Genomic DNA, 17,815 nt, shown 5'->3' with positions numbered 1-17,815 from the left:
GTCCGCCCAGGGCCCTGGGGCCGCATCCGGTGGCCTTGGTCTGAGAACCGGTCCCTCAAGTGAGAGAAAAAGGAGGAGAAAGAGAGGCCGCCGGGACGGGGCGCTCTGGCTCAGGGCTCCCCGGCCAGGCGGGGCGGGCAGTGTCACTCCGGGGCGCAGACACGAGCCTGCGCCCCCCCCCGGCTCCTCTCCTGCCGGCGGCCCTGGCCCTGGCTGCCCAGCGGCTCCCCACAGAGGCGCTGTGACCCTCTCGAGATGTCAGCTGACCACGACAGCCCCTGCCCAGAACATCCAGAGAAGCCCCCGCCTTGCCGCGAACAAACCCAGAGTCCTGGCCACGCCCGGGGGCGCCCCCTCCCTGACCCCGCGGCCGCCCAGCGTGGTCCGCACGCCTTCCCCAGCCTCCCCACCTGGACACCTGCCTGGCGCGCTGGTGGGTCAGGGAGGTCCCGGGAGCCGGGCCCCGCGTCTGAGGATTCCGCTGTCCCGTCCCCGAGCCGGACACAGCCAGGCCATGGCCCCGCGGCCCCAGGGCCCGCCCTCCCTCCGCATCCGGGTGGCCACCCTGAATCCCAGCAGCGAGCGCTCAGCCTCCGTGTCTGCCCAGGGGCCCTGCCCCACCGTCCTCTGTCTCCAAACACGACTCACATCTTCGGGCTGGATCGCGCCATCCCGTCCCTGTGGCCGATGCACGTCCGCTCCCGGTCTCCCTCCCGCCCTCCCGCCCGGGCCGCCACGCGCCTCATCTCCAGCCACTCTCAGCAGGCCGCGGTGGGGTCCTGGCCCTTCACGGAACCCAACCTCAACCCGCTCTATTGGATCTTTACCCCGCGGGTCAACCACAGGCCCCCAGACGTCTGCTCAGGTGTGCTCTGCCCCAGCGCGCGGCCGCCTGCAAGCGGAGCTTTCCTGCACCTCCACCCCACCTCCTGGCCTCCCCACCTGTGCTCCTCGGCCTCTCTGCACACCAGGACACAGCGCTGGTCACCACTGTGACTCCGCACCCTGTCCCAGCCTGGCCGCGCCTGACCTACACCTGCCGCCCCTCCATCGCCTGCCGCCCCTCCCCCCTGCAGCCCCGGCATGCCTGCCCCACAGTCCCTAACGTGTCCGGGTGTCGCCGTCACAGCCCTGGAGGGCAGGACTACATGTCCCCCGTGCCAGCACCCGAGCAGGTGCCCGCTGAGTGTTGTGGACAGAGACGAGAAGGTGGGCAGCCCAACGGGGGTGCTCTGGGTCCCCATCAGCAAGAGGGCCGTGTAGACTCCACCACCAGGCATGAGACCAGCTTCCACTACTTCAGGAAAACCGCCTTCGGCACCTCTTTCTGGAGGCGACACCGAGTCACACTTCTCTAGCCTTGAGCCCAGTTTTATTGCCCTGATTCGCACCTCACAGCTGGTGTGGTCTGAGCTTACAAGGTAACACGAGCCCTTGTCCTTCACTGAGGTCCACTCAGGGCAGGTGGCCAGGAAACCCAGGGTGGGGGACTTGCCCACCCCATCGCGGGAGGAGGGGCACCAGCCGTGCTCACCGTCCCTGGGGGGGGGGCGTCAACGTGGAGAAGATTGTCCCCTTCTTGTCCTCTGCTTCAGTCTTTCCGTGTCTCTAAATGACTGAGTCTTTATAATGAAGAGAGTAACTGTGAGATCCTAGCCCAGTGGGAGCACTTCAATGAGACACACACAACTATAAATTAAATCATAATTTATAGCTGAAAATTAATTTTCTCCCCCTTGGAGTCAAATATCTGTATGAAAAGCTCAAGGAAATTCCAAAACAAAAACTTTATTTTAAAAATAGAGTAACTATGGGATTTCCCTGGTGGCACAGTGGTTTAGAATCCACCTGCCGATACAGGGGACACGGGTTTGAGCCCTGGTCCGGGAAGATCCCACATGCCACAGAGCAACTAAGCCCATGAGCCACAACTACTGAGTCTGCACTCTAGAGACCACGCACTGCAACTACTGAGCCCACGTGCTGCAAATACTGAAGCCCGCGCGCCTAGAGCCCGTGCTCTGCAACAAGAGAAGCCACCGCAATGAGAAGTCCGCGCACTGCAACGAAGAGTAGCCCCCGCTCGCCACAACTAGAGAAAGCCCGCGCACAGCAACAAAGACCCAACGTGGCCAAAAATAAATAAATAAATAAATAAAATAAAAATAGAGTAACTATATGAAAGATTTGGGATGAAGGCTATAAAATAACATCTTTTTGTAACTTACTCAATAATCAAGTGATTATGATAGTTTCTATGTAACCTGAAAGTAACAGTGTTTCTTTTCTGAGGCTGACCTTCATTGGCTGAGGAACAGACAGATGGTGCAAGGACCATTAAAATGTAATCTGGAGACAGAAAAAGAGGCTGGTTTCTGAATTAATATCCTAAGAGCCTTATACAATGCAAAGACATCACCTACATTTACGAAACAGCTAACTGCAGTGGAACGCAGTAGAAGCTCTGTGGAATCCCGGTGCCTCAGGGAACGGGGTTTGAAAACCCTCCCCAAGTGCATGTTACTTTCTTAAGTTTTGCTCAAAGTCACATTTACCCAGCCTGACTATACATTTGATTTCAAACAGAGCAGCCGAAGCCTGACCAAAATAATATTTGTCTGATAGCAGCCAAAAAACACAAGTTTGTGTGATGAATATAAACTTGAAACTTGGTGCCTCAGTGCCAACAGATGAGAACCCTGGGGTCTGAATCAGAGAGGCTGACGTGAGCAGAGGCCTCCCCTCGCTCCCAGGGTGGCTCCCATGCAGGTTGGGTGTGAGCACTGGGGATGCGGCCGTCTAAGACCCCCCCACCCCCGCGTGGACAGTGTGGGGACCGCCATACACACCGTTACGGGGTGTGAGCACTGGGGATGGGGCCGTCTAAGACCCCCCCCACCTCCGCGTGGACAGTGTGGAGAACGTCATACACACCGTTACGGAAAAGACAGTTAAGAACTCGGTAGGAAGGGCGTCTCTTTGGTCGGGGGACAATCATTAGACCAAACGCTCTCCACGTTAGGGGAGCTGTCCTGCCCCGGAACATTCTGTGTGGACCTGCACTGCCCACCGGCCTGGACTCGGACCCCCAGCCGTCGACCCCATCAGTAGGCGGCCTCGGCCTTCTGAAGCCCGGTCTCCACCTGCAGCACAGGTGAGTTTAAGGGAAGCTGCATGAAGGCCTCTCCACGCACAGCCCAGGGCTGGAGGTGCCCTGTCCCCTCCACAGAGCAGCTCTGCTGAGCTACTTGTTCTAGAAGCCGCAGCTCTTCAAGAGTCAACGCTGGCCTCCCAAGGGGCCAGTCCGTGCGTTATCCCCAGCCAGAGCGGTGCTATGACCCGACCCCCTCGGTGACCTGTGTTCCACCCCCTGCACCCCAGGCCCCGCGGAAGGAGCCGTGCCCTGGCGCCCCGCCTTCCCAGTCTGTGTTCCGAGGGGCGGATCACCACCCCTCTGCCCGGACAAGGCCTCCTTCCCCTCCCAGCTCTCGGCAGGGTCACCTCAGCCGGGAAGCCCTCCTGGAGCTTTGCTCTGCTCCCGTCTTCCCTCCGCTAGGTGCTCACCAAGCTGTGCTTAGACCTCTAGTAACTAGCGCACAGTAGGAATTCACCAGCGCTGTTTAGGACAATATTATTTTGCTACATTTGGAATATGTACTGGATGACCTAAACATCCTGGTGCTTCAGACACTTCATTTTGTACCTTTTCTGCACACAGAAGGCATAGGCTTCACAGGCAAAAACTGGAGCTCTGCCCCACGCAGACTAGAAACTGCTCTCGCTGTGATTTCCTTCAAGGTGTGCTCTAGGGTACGGACTCAGCTGAGTCAGCCTGGCTCCAAACACAGATCAGCACCCTCTGCTGCAACGTCCCCAGCTGCCCCCCAACTCCTCCACAAACTCCTGTAGTTTAGAAAAAGGGGGTTCAATTTTAAATGGAATCCCAGAAGAGTATACATGGTATTTTATGAAAGACACATCCATCTGAGGATGGTCCAAACCTTGACCCAACTGTTGGACAGAGAGCAATGTTCAAACTCTCAGCTTTGGGTCTCATCCGTGGGTCTCATCTGTGGGTCGTGACCGTGAACCGTGACAGGTAGACACGCACATCGAACTGACGCCCAGTGAGCGGCCGCGGGCTCTGCTCTTGATGCGGACACAGCAAGTCTGATTCTAGCGACACTGGACTTGGGACCCTCCAATGTCTTATTTTTCTATTCCAAGCTGAGGTAGAGGCATCCAAAGAAAGGAAAAAGAACACCCCAAAGTACAGAAAACTCAGCTCACGAGACAGCACACACGGCGGCTTAAAATAGCCCCAAATTTCAGCGCATTACGTAAGCGCCCGGGCTCACTCGGGCGGCCAGGCATGTTTGGATCAAGCCTCTCTGCCTGCAGCCCGGGGCCGCGGTGGAATCGTTCGGGCTGGGCCGGTGCCGACAGATGTCCCCTCCTCAAGGGCTCTGGCCCAGCTGAAGCCAGGTGGTCTTCTCCCCCAGGCTCCCCTGGATGAAAGCAAAGGCGGGCGAGGCTGGCGGTCCAGGTCCACAGCAGGGGATGGCATCGTGGGCCAGCTCTGCCCCCTCCCGCCCCCCTGCACGGGGACAAGGTGCCAGCTCTGTCCCCACCACGGAGCCGGGGTGCAGATCGGACCCCGCACCTAGCTCAGAGGGGCACACGGTGCAGAAGTGGCAAGGCCGGGCTCGCGGTGTCCCCGCCCCCTGTGTCCTCCCTGCCCCGTCTCCGGGGCCCCTGTGTGTGTGTCCGGCATCTGGTCACAATGTCGGCCATCTGCACTCCACCAGTCCACACATTTCTTGCTATGCTCCCCTGTCCCCAGCACTTCCTACCGTGCCAGGCACACATTAAGGTCTCAATCAATGTGTTGAACATATAAATAGAACTTTTGTCCTTAATACGATCAGTGAATTCTTGTAACAAAAACCATTGGAGTTCAAAGAGAATTTTTGACAATTCTGCTGAAAAGTGCTAACTTCTGGGCAGTTCCAAGGCAGTATTGGGGAACCCTAAGGCTTATAGGAGAAAAATTTATATTTTTATTGTATAAGAATCAGTGCAAACATGAAAACTCTAACTTTCCAGTTATGATTTTCACAAAGTTTCGAAGATGAGCCAGCTCTCTTCAGAAATTCATCTCATTATAAACTGGATGCAGGGGCTTCCCTGGTGGTGCAGCGGTTAAGCATCTGCCTGCCAATTCAGGGGACGCGCGTTCGAGCCCTGGCCCGGGAAGGTCCCGTATACCGCGGAGTAACTAAGCCCGCGTGCCACAACTACTGAGCCCGTGTGCCACAACTACTGAAGCCCGTGCGCCTAGAGCCCGTGCTCTGCAATAAGAGAAGCCACCGCAGTGAGAAGCCCATGCACTGCAACGAAGAGTAGCCCCCGCTCACCGCAACTAGAGAAAGCCCGTGCACGGCAACAAAGACCCAACGCAGCCAAAAAAAAAAAAAAAAAAAAAAACCTGGATGAAGAGTCAAACTATGTTTATACTCGTTATACTCGGCCACGGGAGAGCCTGACCCTACAACAGGTCTACCCTGGGCCACCGGTGATCTCGATGATTACTCAGGTTTTAAAAATAATGTATCTGTTTCTTAGAAAACAATACTGCGTTTGGAGAATCTCTTATCTGACCAGGAGTGGCTGGCTGATCAGCTCGAGAGATATTCACAGCGCTCCTGTCTCGCCCGGGCCCGGGCTGGGTGCCGGCCACACAAAGGCGGACAGGGCTGGCCGTGGCCTTGAGGGACCACGGTGTGCAAACAGAGAATGAGGGTACCCTCCCAGGAAGGGAGGCCAGGCAGGGACTGAGTGCAGCCCTGCTCCAGGGTTGGGCGGGGATGCCGCTAGGGGCGGGTATGGAGGGATGAGTGGCAGACACCCTGGCTCTGGGTGAGGGCCCCCTGGGGTGTGGCGTGTGGCAAGGCCTGGACCCCACGGGGATGCCCGTGACCATCACGGCAAAGCGGCTGACTCAGATGCCCGTGCACACCACGACATGCTTGAGTGGTGGTTCAAACCACTGACAGATAAACGCAAAAGAACTGGGCAGATTACCGGACTCAAAAATGTTGCTATTGTTAACAGTGTTACCTTTTAAAACAGCAACACACTTGACTGGAAACTTCTTGGCAACCAGCTCAGGACTAATATACTGAGTTATTGATTCAAGAAAAATGTGTTGTTAAGTCCTTTGTGCATCTGACCCAAATGGCTTTTACGATTTAATCCTTAATTTGGGCTGTCAGGTGACATCATGCGCAAATTTATTTTAAAATTTAAAATAACGAAATGGACATGCTGGCTGTTGGTGGCACATCAAAGTCCTCTGTGAGTTTCTAAGGATTTAAAAACAAAGGAAAGCCCACGATGAAACATTTATATACTATGTGAACACGCTTCTTTTGAAGCGTCCTGAAGTGTTTTGATTTGCTGCAGACAAACGGTGACGTAGAGCGTGTGTGCCTGGCAGGGAGCAGGAGCAGGGCGGTGAGGGAGCCGCTTTGTCAGGAGGACGAAGCGGGGACCGGGCAGCCCCGGGACGGGTTTGCACAGGACCCTGTCGGTCGTGAGCGTCGGGGCAGACACGGAGCCTGAAGCGTCGTTCAGAGGAAGTAAGGAGGCAGCCGGGAGGAGGGATCAGTCCTCCCTCCCCAGCCAGGCCCCAGCACGGCATCAGCCCCTCGGAGGCCAGGACAAGACCCAGAACAAGAGCCCAGGGGACCGTCACCCCACCGGGGGTCGGGAGCAGCGGCGCGTCGAGCCCACAGGCGCTCGGGGCCACTCTGCCTGCAGACCAGCACACTTTCCGGGCCTCTGGCTGTGGGGAGGCAAGGGCGGGGGAAACTCAGCTGGGGGGAAGCGCTCCGCACCCAGCTCGGGAGCAGGGGCGAAGCCACCGCCGAAGATAAGAGTGGGGGCTTTCTGCTGACTTCAGCTTCCCTCTTCAGCTGTTCCCGCGGCTAAACACAGCACAGCAGCACCGCAGACCAACGGCTCTTCCGCCGGCAGTCTGCGGACCAGGAGGGTCTCCACGTGGCCATGAGGGCCACCAACGACGGCTACTAGTCTGACTTAGTCGTAAGACTAAAGAAGAGACAGTCCGTTTAGAAAGGGAAAGTCACACAGGAAAAGCTGTTCAATATAATCCCAAACGTGTAGCCTGAAGGTTCCCGTGACACTCATTCCCCCTCAAGAGTGAGTGCACGGTGCGCCCTGAGCAGCTCACATACTCAACGTCAGAAACAAACCAGCTGGTGAAATTGTTTTCAAATTATAACACAGCCCCTGAGCGTTAACCCACTTGAGAACACACAGGCATGCACACACACGTGCACAGGCATGCACACACGTGCACACACATGTGCCCTAGCAGCTTGAGGAACCCAGGGAGGTGTGGGCTGGCCCTGCCCCAGGCCCCAGGCTAGTGCTCCGAGCTGGCGCCCCACCGAGCAGCACAGGCCAGAACCCAAAGCGCCAGCAGGCAGGAAAGGCCGCGTCACCCGCCCAGGAGGAGGGGGTGGGGGTCACGGGCGCGGTACCGACACTTACCGCTATTCTCAGGATGGACGCCTTGACCGAGGTCCATTTGTCCTGCCTGCGGTCTATGACCAGGATGAACCCGATGCCAGCATCCTGCAGGCTGAAAGGAGGAGAGAGCCGCGCTCAGTGTGCCGCTGGAGGACGGGCCTTCCCTGCCGTCCATCTCTGGGAAGAGCTCGGGGCAAACCGGCTCCGAGGGTCTCCTGTGACCTGCACGCTGCTCCACACTGCAAGGGGCGCCGCGTGCCAGGAAAGCATCGAGCCACCTGCAGGGCTCCCCTGAGCTCGCGGGCGCCTTCCAGGGCTCGCTCTGACCCGAGACGGACGGACAGACTCTGTGTTGTTCATTTCCCAGCCTGACACCAAGCAGCTCACGGCACAGAGAGGCAGGCAGGGCCCATGCTTCCTGGAGCCCAGCTGCTCCAGTCAGAGCTGGTCATCTTCCCTTCCAAGTGGGCCGGCCGGCCCAGCCCTTCACAGTGAGCCTATGACCCACACGTCACGCTCGTCCCAGCATCTGGGGTCCCCGAGTTCATCCACGACACAAAATCGCTCTTGAAGGCACGGCCACAGCTCGGGGAGAAAACCCGCGAGGCGCCCGGAGGTGCACGAGCGCCCGCTGGGGACGGGAGACGAGACGAGGCTTCTCGCGGCAGCGGCATCTGTGAGAAAGACGCTGAGCGCCCGGTAACGGCAGCCCCGTCCCCACTCGGCCTGCCGCGGCGTCTGAGTCACTGCGGAGACCAGGAGGCTTCTCCCCTTGGACAAGCCCGCCGCTGTGAGCCAACTGCGGGGCGGCAGTGCCCACGCCAGCCAAGCCGCGCGGAAGGGATGAGAAAGCAGGCCGAGGCTCTGACCGGAATGGCTAATTTCCAAGTCTCTGAACACGCCAACGGTTTAAATGGAAACCAGAAACACACGGGGCACATATAGATTATGCGGCTGGCGGCGGTGCTCTGCCTGCTGGGAACGTCATGTAACAAAAGTCGGAGCTGAAGCAGCCCAAACGCTCTGTCTCAGAGCAGCACCAGTGACGGAGACACACAGGGTCACGCCTGTGCGTGCGCCCCGCTGACTGTGTGTCAGCACACCTGAGAGTGAAAGGCTCCACCTGTTCAGGGTCACCTGGTCCAGAGACAGCACAGGACTTCCGGGCAAAAGCACAAATAGATGTCAGCTTTGCTTTCTGCTGCTGACGTCAGAGTGCGCACAGCCAGGTCGATGACGGTCTCGCGGCCGACACGGCGCCCCTGACAGAACTGTCTTCTAATCGGGCTCAGCTCTCACGGAGGGAAGTTTTATTTTGTTTATCACTCGGGCTTAAGTTCCAGGTACCTGGGATCACAGCCGCCTTGCCCCGCACCCCCCATGCCGGGCAGCAGGCACTCCACACGGACAGCAGCCCCAGGGCCTGATCTGGGCGGGCAGGGCAGTCGAAGCTGAGACGGCCCCGAAGCCTGGTGCCGGCTCTGGCCTGGGCGGTCAGGAGCCTGGGGCTCCTCGGTGTCACGGGCACACGCTTTCCTCTGGGCAGCCCCAGGCGGGCTTCTGAGCCCTCCCAGCCTTGGCCATGGGACCCGGGGCTCAGCCGCGGCCCCGGCCCGGCGTGAGAGGGCAGCGCATCGGGCGGCCGCGTGGGGCCCGCCCCGTCCACTCGCTGGTGCTCCGCTGAGACTGCCCCTCTCGGCGGCCCCTCCCCTGGGGGGACAAGCCCCACGCGGTCCCCTGACGACACCAACCACAGCCGCTTCTCCACAGGCTGTGTCTGCACGCCTCCCCACCCTCCCTCCGTCTCACAGGGGAGCTGCCCTGTGGTCCGTGCTCGGGCCCAGCCGCCTGGCTCTCACTCTTCCTAAAGTGGAAGAGACTCGCTTCCCCTGAGCAGGCGGCCACCCTGCCAGGCACGGGCCCCGCCAGCACAGGGGGCTGAGACGCGCTCCCGGACCACCACCCGTGGGGGGCTACCGAGAGGAGCACGGCCCAGGGGTGGGCGCCACGCGCGGGGGACACGGGCCTGGCACCACAAGCCGGGCCGGGCCGTTCCTCAGAGCCACCTGGACGGGCCACTCAGCCGAGAAGCAAAAGTGGGACCCGAACCGCGTCCACCTCCGGGGCTGCCGCGAGAGCAAAGCCTGACAATGGCGGCAAGCCCGCCACGCGCTCTATCCAGCGGCGGCGGCGGCTGTGCGGCCGTCTCCCTTCCCCCGAGACACAGCTCGGGCGCTTGGGCACCAGGAGCGCGGCCCGGCTCCCCGTCACCCTGTGACTCCACAACAGGCCTCAGGGTGTCAGCTGTGGTTCTGGGCCCGGAACGTTCTCCCGTGGCCCCTGCGCTGACCCCGCTGCCCTCGGCGGCCTGTCACGCTCACGCACGAGCAGGGCCAGTGGCCTGGCCACTCCCGGAGCACGCGGCCCAGGGCCTCGCGCCCCACCGCCCGCGTCACTTCAGGTCCCCCTGCCACCCCCCACCCCCGTCCCTTGGGGTCTTTAACTCGCTCTGCGCATTTGAAAGCCTTACGGTAAAAAGTCTGCGACGTCAAAGCCTCTGTCACGACCTCAGCGGGCAGCGCTGACAGCAAACGCGATGAGGAGGCAAAGGCGCCAGCGACACAAAGAGAATTTCAAGAGAAATGCGAGGAACTCACTGGCTCCACAAAACCGTGTCCTGGAAGGCGGGTTTCCCAGCGAGGCAGCGGGCGGGCCAGCAGCTCCCGGCTCCCGGCGTATGAAAACACTCAGGCCCGGGCTCTGCGGTCATCCGCCTGCGGCCCCGCAGGCGCCCAGTGGGGTCGTGCGACGGAAGGTGTGGCCGAGGCCCCGCCTGGGTCCCCCCCCCCCCCACACCGCAGGCACTGCACTGAAGCCTGGGGCTATTCTTCCTTTACTCCTCACAGTGAGCCAGAGGCACAGAGAGGCTAAGTCGTCCGCCCAGAGTCACACAGCTGGGGAGCACAGACCCCCCAGGCTGAGTCCGCCCTGCGGGATAAAGCCGCCCTCCCTCCCACCCACCCCTGGGCTGCCTCCTGTGTGGGGCCAGGCAGGGCCCCTCCTCCGCAGGGGACCCGGCCCCCGAGGCTGACGGTGACGACGCCCGTGCACCAGCACCTGGCTCGGGGCCACCAGAGCTCTCCTCCCTGCCCCTCTCCTGTCTCTGACCACGTTTCGGGAATGCTGGCTCAGAGGCACACAGGCATAACAGAAGGCACCTTATGTAAGGACGTAGGGACCCTCCAAGGCCCCCTCTGTCCACATGACTGTAGCCCCAGAGCAAGGCCGTGTGATCCGCCCAGCCCCCAGGAGCCAGGGCTCAGCACCCCGGGGGCCCGTCACTCCACCCTCCACCGCGCTAAGGAGGGTGCCGTCGGCCCGTCTCCCGCGTCCGTGACCTCACACGCCCAGGGGAGAGGGCGGGTGGTTGACGCTCAGATTGCGCACGAGGCCGGCGCCCAGGGTCCCTCGTGCGCCAGGCCTCGGGGTGACTGCGCGGAGGGTGGTGGCAGCGGGGGAGACTGGAGCAAGTAATCCAGAAACTGCAGCCACGCGGCCAAGCCCCCGGGACCCTGGACACATGCGGCCCTGTGGACGCACAGACGTCAGCCCGCAACGTCCCGGCAGCCGCTCGGAGGGGCCATCAGGTGGTTGCCCGGCCGCTGGGTGGGGCTGATGAGCTCACTTCTGGCCCAAACAATCAAAAAAGGCCCAGAGCTCGCGCAGGCCTGGCGTCCTCCCTAACACCCCAGGCCTGCCAGCTCCTCGGGGTGGCCCCGGGTGGCCTGAGGCACGGTCAGTGGTGGTCTGACTTCCCCTTCGTTGGGCAGGAGCCCGGGAACAAGGGCTGGGCTGGGTGGGTCCCCGCAGTGAGGCCGCGGTCACCCGGCGTCACCCTGACCAGTTCCCGCGTGGCTGCATCTTGTTCTCGGACCCAACACATCACAGAGCACGACAGGCGGGGACACCAGGCCCGGCTTGGCCTTGCTCGGCCCGCGCGGAGCTCCCGGTGGGAAGGACCACGGCTGGGGTGAGGGTGAGCGTTCTCAGGGCCACCTTGACAGAGGCCAGCTAGGCCTGGCACCAGGCGGGGGAAACAAGCCCAGCAACGGGGGCCAGCGGGCCAGGCAGGCCCTGGAAGGAGGCGCCGGCAGGCTGGCACCCATCCCAGACCGGCCTGGCAGGTGGCAGGGCAGTGCATCGCCAGGGGCCCGTGGGAGAGAAGGTCCCACCTCCTCCAGGGGCCCTGGCCAAGCAGGTGGGCCCCGGGGCTGCGCCAGCCCGCGGGGTGGGCAGGGGGTGGGCAGGCCAGGCAGGGGGCTGGGGTACGGGTGGAGGCTGCAGCTGGGGGTCGGGGGGCACCGCCTGGCTTGTAGAACAAATGGGTTCAGGCAGAACCTGCCCCACCTTCCTGACTGCCCCCGCTACCCCACCTGACTGTACTTCTTTGCCCTTTCTTCTCTCTTTTCATCCCATGTTTTGACCCTGGTCTACAGAGGCTGCAAATGGTACAAAGATTTTATTTCCCTGTCTTCCTTTTGTAAGCGAAATGCCGTAGCCCGTTTCCTCTCTGCCTGTGACTTACCTGCCAGGTTCAAACACCGTGACTTTGAATGTAGCCCTGAGCATTCAAGCCTGAGCCTTTCTTTCCTGGCTGTCTCTTCCCTCTTCTTGTGATTCAAAAGCTGCACCTGTTATCATATCACGTGTGCAATATGGTTTTCTTAATGCTGGTCAGCTTTTCATCCCAGAAAGCACAACGGCAAGAAAAACGTCAGACCCTTTTAAAGAACTCTCCCACACTTGGTAACAACAGTACCGTATCTGTTCTCAAGGCTACAGCAGCCCCGTCAGGGTCAGACGCACACAGGGGAGAGCAGGACAGGCCAGGGAGCCCCGACCACACAGCAGGGCTGTCGCCTCTTCCTCACGACCCAAAGGAAACAGTCCACCTCTTACAAAAACACAGGGATTTCTCCAAAGAGCCTGAAAACTTGCATTTTTTGTTCTTTATATTTGAGTTGTTTTTCCCACATCAACATCAACGTGAACATACTCAAGATTTGTTTGCACCGACGCATGTGCAGTAGCAGAAGGGTCTTTCTTAGACAACAAAGAGGTCAACGTGCAGCCCCGTGCCCCGTCTACAGGGACCCACCTGGCACAGAAGGAAACTGGAGTATGTACCTGTTTTTCAAAGACTGATTTTAATCTATCTCGAAACACAGCCTCCTCCAACAGATGATGGATGAACACAATGTGGTCCATCCATGCAATGGAGAATTACTCAGCCTTAAAAAGAAAGGAGATCCTGACACCTGCTACCACACTGGTGAACCTTGAGGACATGATGCTCAGTGACATAAGCCACCCCAGAGTGACAAATCCGGTCTGATTCCACTCACGCGAGGTCCTTGGAAGAGTCAGATTCACGGAGACAGAAAGTGGACGGTGGGGCCCACGGCTCGGGGAGGGGAGGGGAGGGAGCGTTTCACGGGGACAGAGCTTCCGTTCTACACGATGACGAATTCTAGAGTCTGCCGCACGGCAGTGTGCGTGTAACACCACTGAGCTGCGCACTCGGAAATAGTTAGGACGGCGAGAAGTAGGTGTATTTTCCCACAGCTAGAGAATTATGTTGGGGGAAAAACCCACCAGGCACAGAGCTTCCTTAAATACATTAAAAAAAAAAAAAAAAGACACACGTGCACATATACACAATCGGCCGCCTCTTTGTAACGGAATGAACTGCTCCCCCGAGGGCATGAAGACGCCAGCACCACCTTGGCAAGTCCGGAACCCCTGCTACCTGGTTACCTGCCAGAGGCTCCACGCTGCTGCTGCAGCCCCAGCTGCCTGCCTTCTGGCTCCTGCCCTCCAGGTGGGTCCTGAGACCCAGCCGCTCCGCTGTCCCGACTCCGCTGCGCCTGGGGCTGCCTCAGGCACGTCCTCTGCACCCGGAGCTGAAACCCTAGATGAGGAGGCCTCTGGGGCGTGGCGACCCCCCATGCGCACGAGCTGCTGGGTGCCGCCTGGCGCTCTGACGGCAGCGAGGGAGGGGCTCCCCAAGCCCACGCCCACCCCTCTTGGGCTCCCCTCATGGGGACCTGTCGCTGCTCGCAAGCAGGGCAGGGCCGCACCCCTCCTCCCTGGCGGGTCTCTCGCCCTTCCCCCCGCAGGTGAAGGGCATGGCCGCTGTTAGCTGGATGCCGTCCCATCGCAGCCGCGTGCCCATCAGGTGGGGACGTGCCGCTTCCGGGCTGCCCGATGTGGCAGCCGCTGGCCCCTGGGAACTGCAGGACGGCTGGCCCGGCCCAGGAACTGAGCTTGGACATTTAGTTTCAATTTAAATGGCTACACGTGGCCAGTGGCTGTCACACTTGACGGTGGTGACAGAGAAAGATCATTACAACAAAGGAAGAGGTCTCAGCCGGGTAGCCTCTGGCTCCCCAGGAGAACAAGATCGGGAGGACAGAGAGACAGGACCCCTGTGGAAAGGTTGCCCCAGTGGGCAGGGGTCCCTGAGCTTCAGGCCACGTGGGGCAACGGGCTGAGCCAGGCCACTGGACAGCAAATGGACAGCAAATGGCAAGAACGGCCCTTTACTCGCTAATTACGCGAGCCACGGGGAAGGATCAGCCCCGGCCGGGGCGCCTGAGAGCTGTTACAAACGGGATCACCTTCAAGGTGTCCGGCCTCAGAACGCACCACACCTGCCACGTGGGGGGCAAGGCTGCAGGAGGCGGAGGGGTGGTGGCCACAGGCTGGGGCTCCCCTGCCCGTTCAGCCTTTGCAGTGCAGCCGCCAAAGGACAGGCAGGGCGCCGTCGACGAGGACGCCTGCCACACGCCGTCGACCAGGAAGGGGCTGCGCTGTCCTGTCTCGCGGGGGCGCGTTTGCACACGGACGGAGCGAGAGGCTTAACTGTGGTTTCCTGTGGGGAGCGTGAAAGCTAACGATTTTCCACGTATGCATTTGAATTGCTCGGGACACGTTCATGCCACATTTTCTATCTTTATATTCAAGAGTCAACTGAAACTTCACATGGAAATCACAGCCACAGCGAGAAGTGAGGTGCTGCCAGGGGCTGAAGGCCGGGCGAGAGGCGGCCTGGCCGCAGGGCTGTGCATTAGGCGTGTCCCGAGCGCGCGGCTGGGAGCCTCAGAACGGCATTTACAATCCTGTTCCATCCCCACGCGAGCTGCCTTTCCCCGTCACGTAGTCCATACAGCTGCATGTGGGGGGCACGTGTGTGCATGCGTGTGGTGTGCACACCCGCTCCTATGCACGTATGAGCGTTCGTGTCTGTGGTCTGTGATGCACACCTGCGTGCACACGTGTGATGTGTGATGCACACCTGTGTGTGTGCATGGTGTGATACACACCGGTGTACATGTGTGGTGTGACGCACACCTGTGTACGTGTGGTGTGATGCACACCTGCATGTACACGTGTAATGTGTGATGCACACGTGTGTGTGCACGTGTGGTGTGCATGCTTGTGTGGTGTGCACACCCGCTCCTATGCACGTATAAGCATTCGTGTGTGGTGTGTGATGCACACCTGCGTGCACACGTGTGATGTGATGCACGCCTGTGTAAGTGTGCGTGGTGTGATGCACGCCTGTGTGTGTAAGTGTGCATGGTGTGTGATGCACACCTGTGTGTAAGTGTGCGTGGTGTGTGATGCACGCCTGTGTGCACGTGTGCGGTGTGTGATGCACGCCTGTGTGTGTAAGTGTGCATGGTGTGTGATGCACGCCTGTGTGTGGGTGACCTCTTTGCGTGCACCGCCCCTCGGGGTGAACGTGGCCCGCCACGAAAGCCAGACGGGAGATGTGCCTCTGCCTCCCGAGCAGCTGGGTGATCCGACCCGGGTCCGTGGAAAGTCAGCGTCCTTATCGGCGTCAAGTAATCTAGGAGCCCCTGGGCTGGGGAGGGACGGCAGCTGTGCAGGAAGGCGATCCTCACGATGTTATCTTCCAAGCCCAGGGCGGGTAGGTGTGGGATGCCCCCAGGGACCCTGCAGGACTGCTGTGTGGAAGGGCGTCCAGGACGGCTAAATCTGTCCTTCAAAGAACAGCCAGAAACCTACTGTCTCAGTGTTGGCAGCCCTAAGACCCTATGACCTTGTGTGTGTGAGTGCACGCACGTGCCTGTGCATGTCTTGTGTGTGTGTACACCTGCACCCACGGGGGAAGCCGCCGGTGACTGCCTTCACCAGGAGGGGAGGATCAGCTTGGAAACTTCGGTTTTGCCACAGGGAGGGGTGAGAGGGGGTAAGAGGTGGAGGGGGGTGGGGGGGACCGAGACTTCAGAATCGCGGAAGGAGGGGCCCTGGAGCCTGGCATCCCGGCTCCGTGACTCGCTCACAATTTACTGGGTGCTGGACCCAAGCCCTGCATGGAGACACATGGCAGGTGTAAATGAATCAAATGGTCACAATCTTTCTTTTTCTACTGGGCAATTTCCATCAGCATAAACATGCTGTGATCTCCCTCATCTTAAAAGAAAACCTCGTCTGCCTCCCCCCCGTCCCTCACTGACCATTTCCCCACCCCCCTCGAGAGCAAATCCTGGAAGGAGGTGTCCACACTCACTGCACTGGCTCTGATCCGTCTCCATGACTGAGGTCCCCCCAACTGACAGCCCCCTGGGGTCCTGTGAGGACCATCCCCCCCGACTGACCCCCCCCGGGGTCCTGTGAGGACCATCCCCACCGACTGACCCCCCCCCCGTGGTCCTGTGAGGACCATCCCCCCCGACTGACCCCCCCCGGGGTCCTGTGAGGACCATCCCCACCGACTGACCCCCCCCCACCGTGGTCCTGTGAGGACCATCCCCCCCGACTGACCCCCCCCCGGGGTCCTGTGAGGACCATCCCCCCCAACTGACCCCCCCGGGGTCCTGTGAGGACCATCCCCCCCGACTGACACCCCCCCGGGGTCCTGTGAGGACCATCCCCCCTGACTGAGACCCCCCCGGTGGTCCTGTGAGGACCATCCCCCCTGACTGAGACCCCCCCCGGTGGTCCTGTGAGGACCATCACCCCTGAGACCCCCCCCTGGGGTCCTGTGAGGACCATCCCCCCTGACTGAGACCCCCCCCGGTGGTCCTGTGAGGACCATCCCCCCTGACTGAGACCCCCCCCGGTGGTCCTGTGAGGACCATCCCCCCGAGACCCCCCCGGGGGTCCTGTGAGGACCATCCCCCCTGACTGAGACCCCCCTGGGGGTCCTGTGAGGACCATCCCCCCTAAGACCCCCTTGGTGGTCCTGTGAGGACCATCCCCCCTGACTGAGACCCCCCCCGGGGGTCCTGTGAGGACCATCCCCCCTGCCAGAGGTCCCCTCACCTCCCGTAAGTCACCGTCGGTGGGGGCTCCCCTCTTCCCGCCCCCCCATCCTTCACCCCCTTTCGCTTTGTTTTTCTTCTTTGGCAACCCACACTCCTTGCATCCCGTTTAATTTTCTGAGACCATGAGATGCAGGACTTTACCTGTTTTGTTCCCTGCCAGGTCCCAAGTGTGTCCAGCACCGGCCGATCCTCACGGCGGTGACCTGAGCGGCTCCCTCTGCCGTGTGCACCCCCCCAACCCCCTGCAGGAGTTCTGCTGAGGTCACAGCCACTCTTCGGGCAGGGCCTGGGGGTCACGGTCACACGTCCTTGGACTTGTCCCCACCGGCCTGGCAGATGCTGGTGATCAAGCCCCAGAGGAACCGCAAGGGTTGTAGGCATCGGAGTGGGAAGCCGGCCCCTGAGCCACAACGTGCTCCCAGGACCAGCCCCGCGGTGTGGCCGCGGACCCGCCAGCTGAGAAATCACCAAGGCAGCCCAGCTTCTCTCGTGGAGGCATTTCCAAGTTCACGTGCATCCGGTGCATCCGGACGGGGGCCGCCCGGCAGCGTAAGGTTTCGAGATGACCCACGACTGTGAACCAGACGTAACCTGGGGCTCCCGTCCTCTGCATGTAATAACGGGACGAGCGCTACGCGCAGGAGGGTGTGTTTTTCAGAGGACAGAGGGACGCTCGGGGCCGACTGCAGGAGGCAGCGTCTCTTGAGAAGCAGCCGCACGAGACGTCCGTCCATGTGATTTGCGTTGACTTTACAGCACGCCTGGTCCCAGATCTCACCCTCCCGCGTGGAGGCCGTGCTGGCGCCGGGCTGTCTAGGGTAAGCCCGGCCCGTGCGGGGGGCAGGGGGGGTTCCCCCTTTTCTTGCGGCCGGCAGTGCTGGCTGCGTCCGCCAGGTGGCAGC

General features: G+C 60.7%; 1 protein-coding gene across 3 annotated transcripts in view; it reads right to left on the bottom strand.

The window, feature by feature from the left end:
- Positions 1–17,815, bottom strand: part of MCF2L (MCF.2 cell line derived transforming sequence like) — a 49,226-nt gene that overhangs the window by 24,955 nt on the left and 6,456 nt on the right. For 2 of the 3 annotated variants that reach the window (XM_068526373.1, XM_068526372.1), the window contains exon 3: positions 7,579–7,669. In XM_068526373.1, coding sequence (XP_068382474.1) covers positions 7,579–7,669 — 91 coding nt within the window. Of the gene's footprint in view, positions 1–7,578; positions 7,670–8,067; positions 8,118–17,815 lie in introns of those variants that run through there. The other variant, XM_068526374.1, reaches the window with a different exon arrangement.

This window comes from Eschrichtius robustus, chromosome 18 (assembly GCF_028021215.1).
Source record: "Eschrichtius robustus isolate mEscRob2 chromosome 18, mEscRob2.pri, whole genome shotgun sequence".
Taxonomy (NCBI): Eukaryota; Metazoa; Chordata; class Mammalia; order Artiodactyla; family Eschrichtiidae; genus Eschrichtius; species Eschrichtius robustus.
Note: the sequence above shows the minus strand (reverse complement) of the source record. Positions and strands in the feature narration are given on the sequence as shown.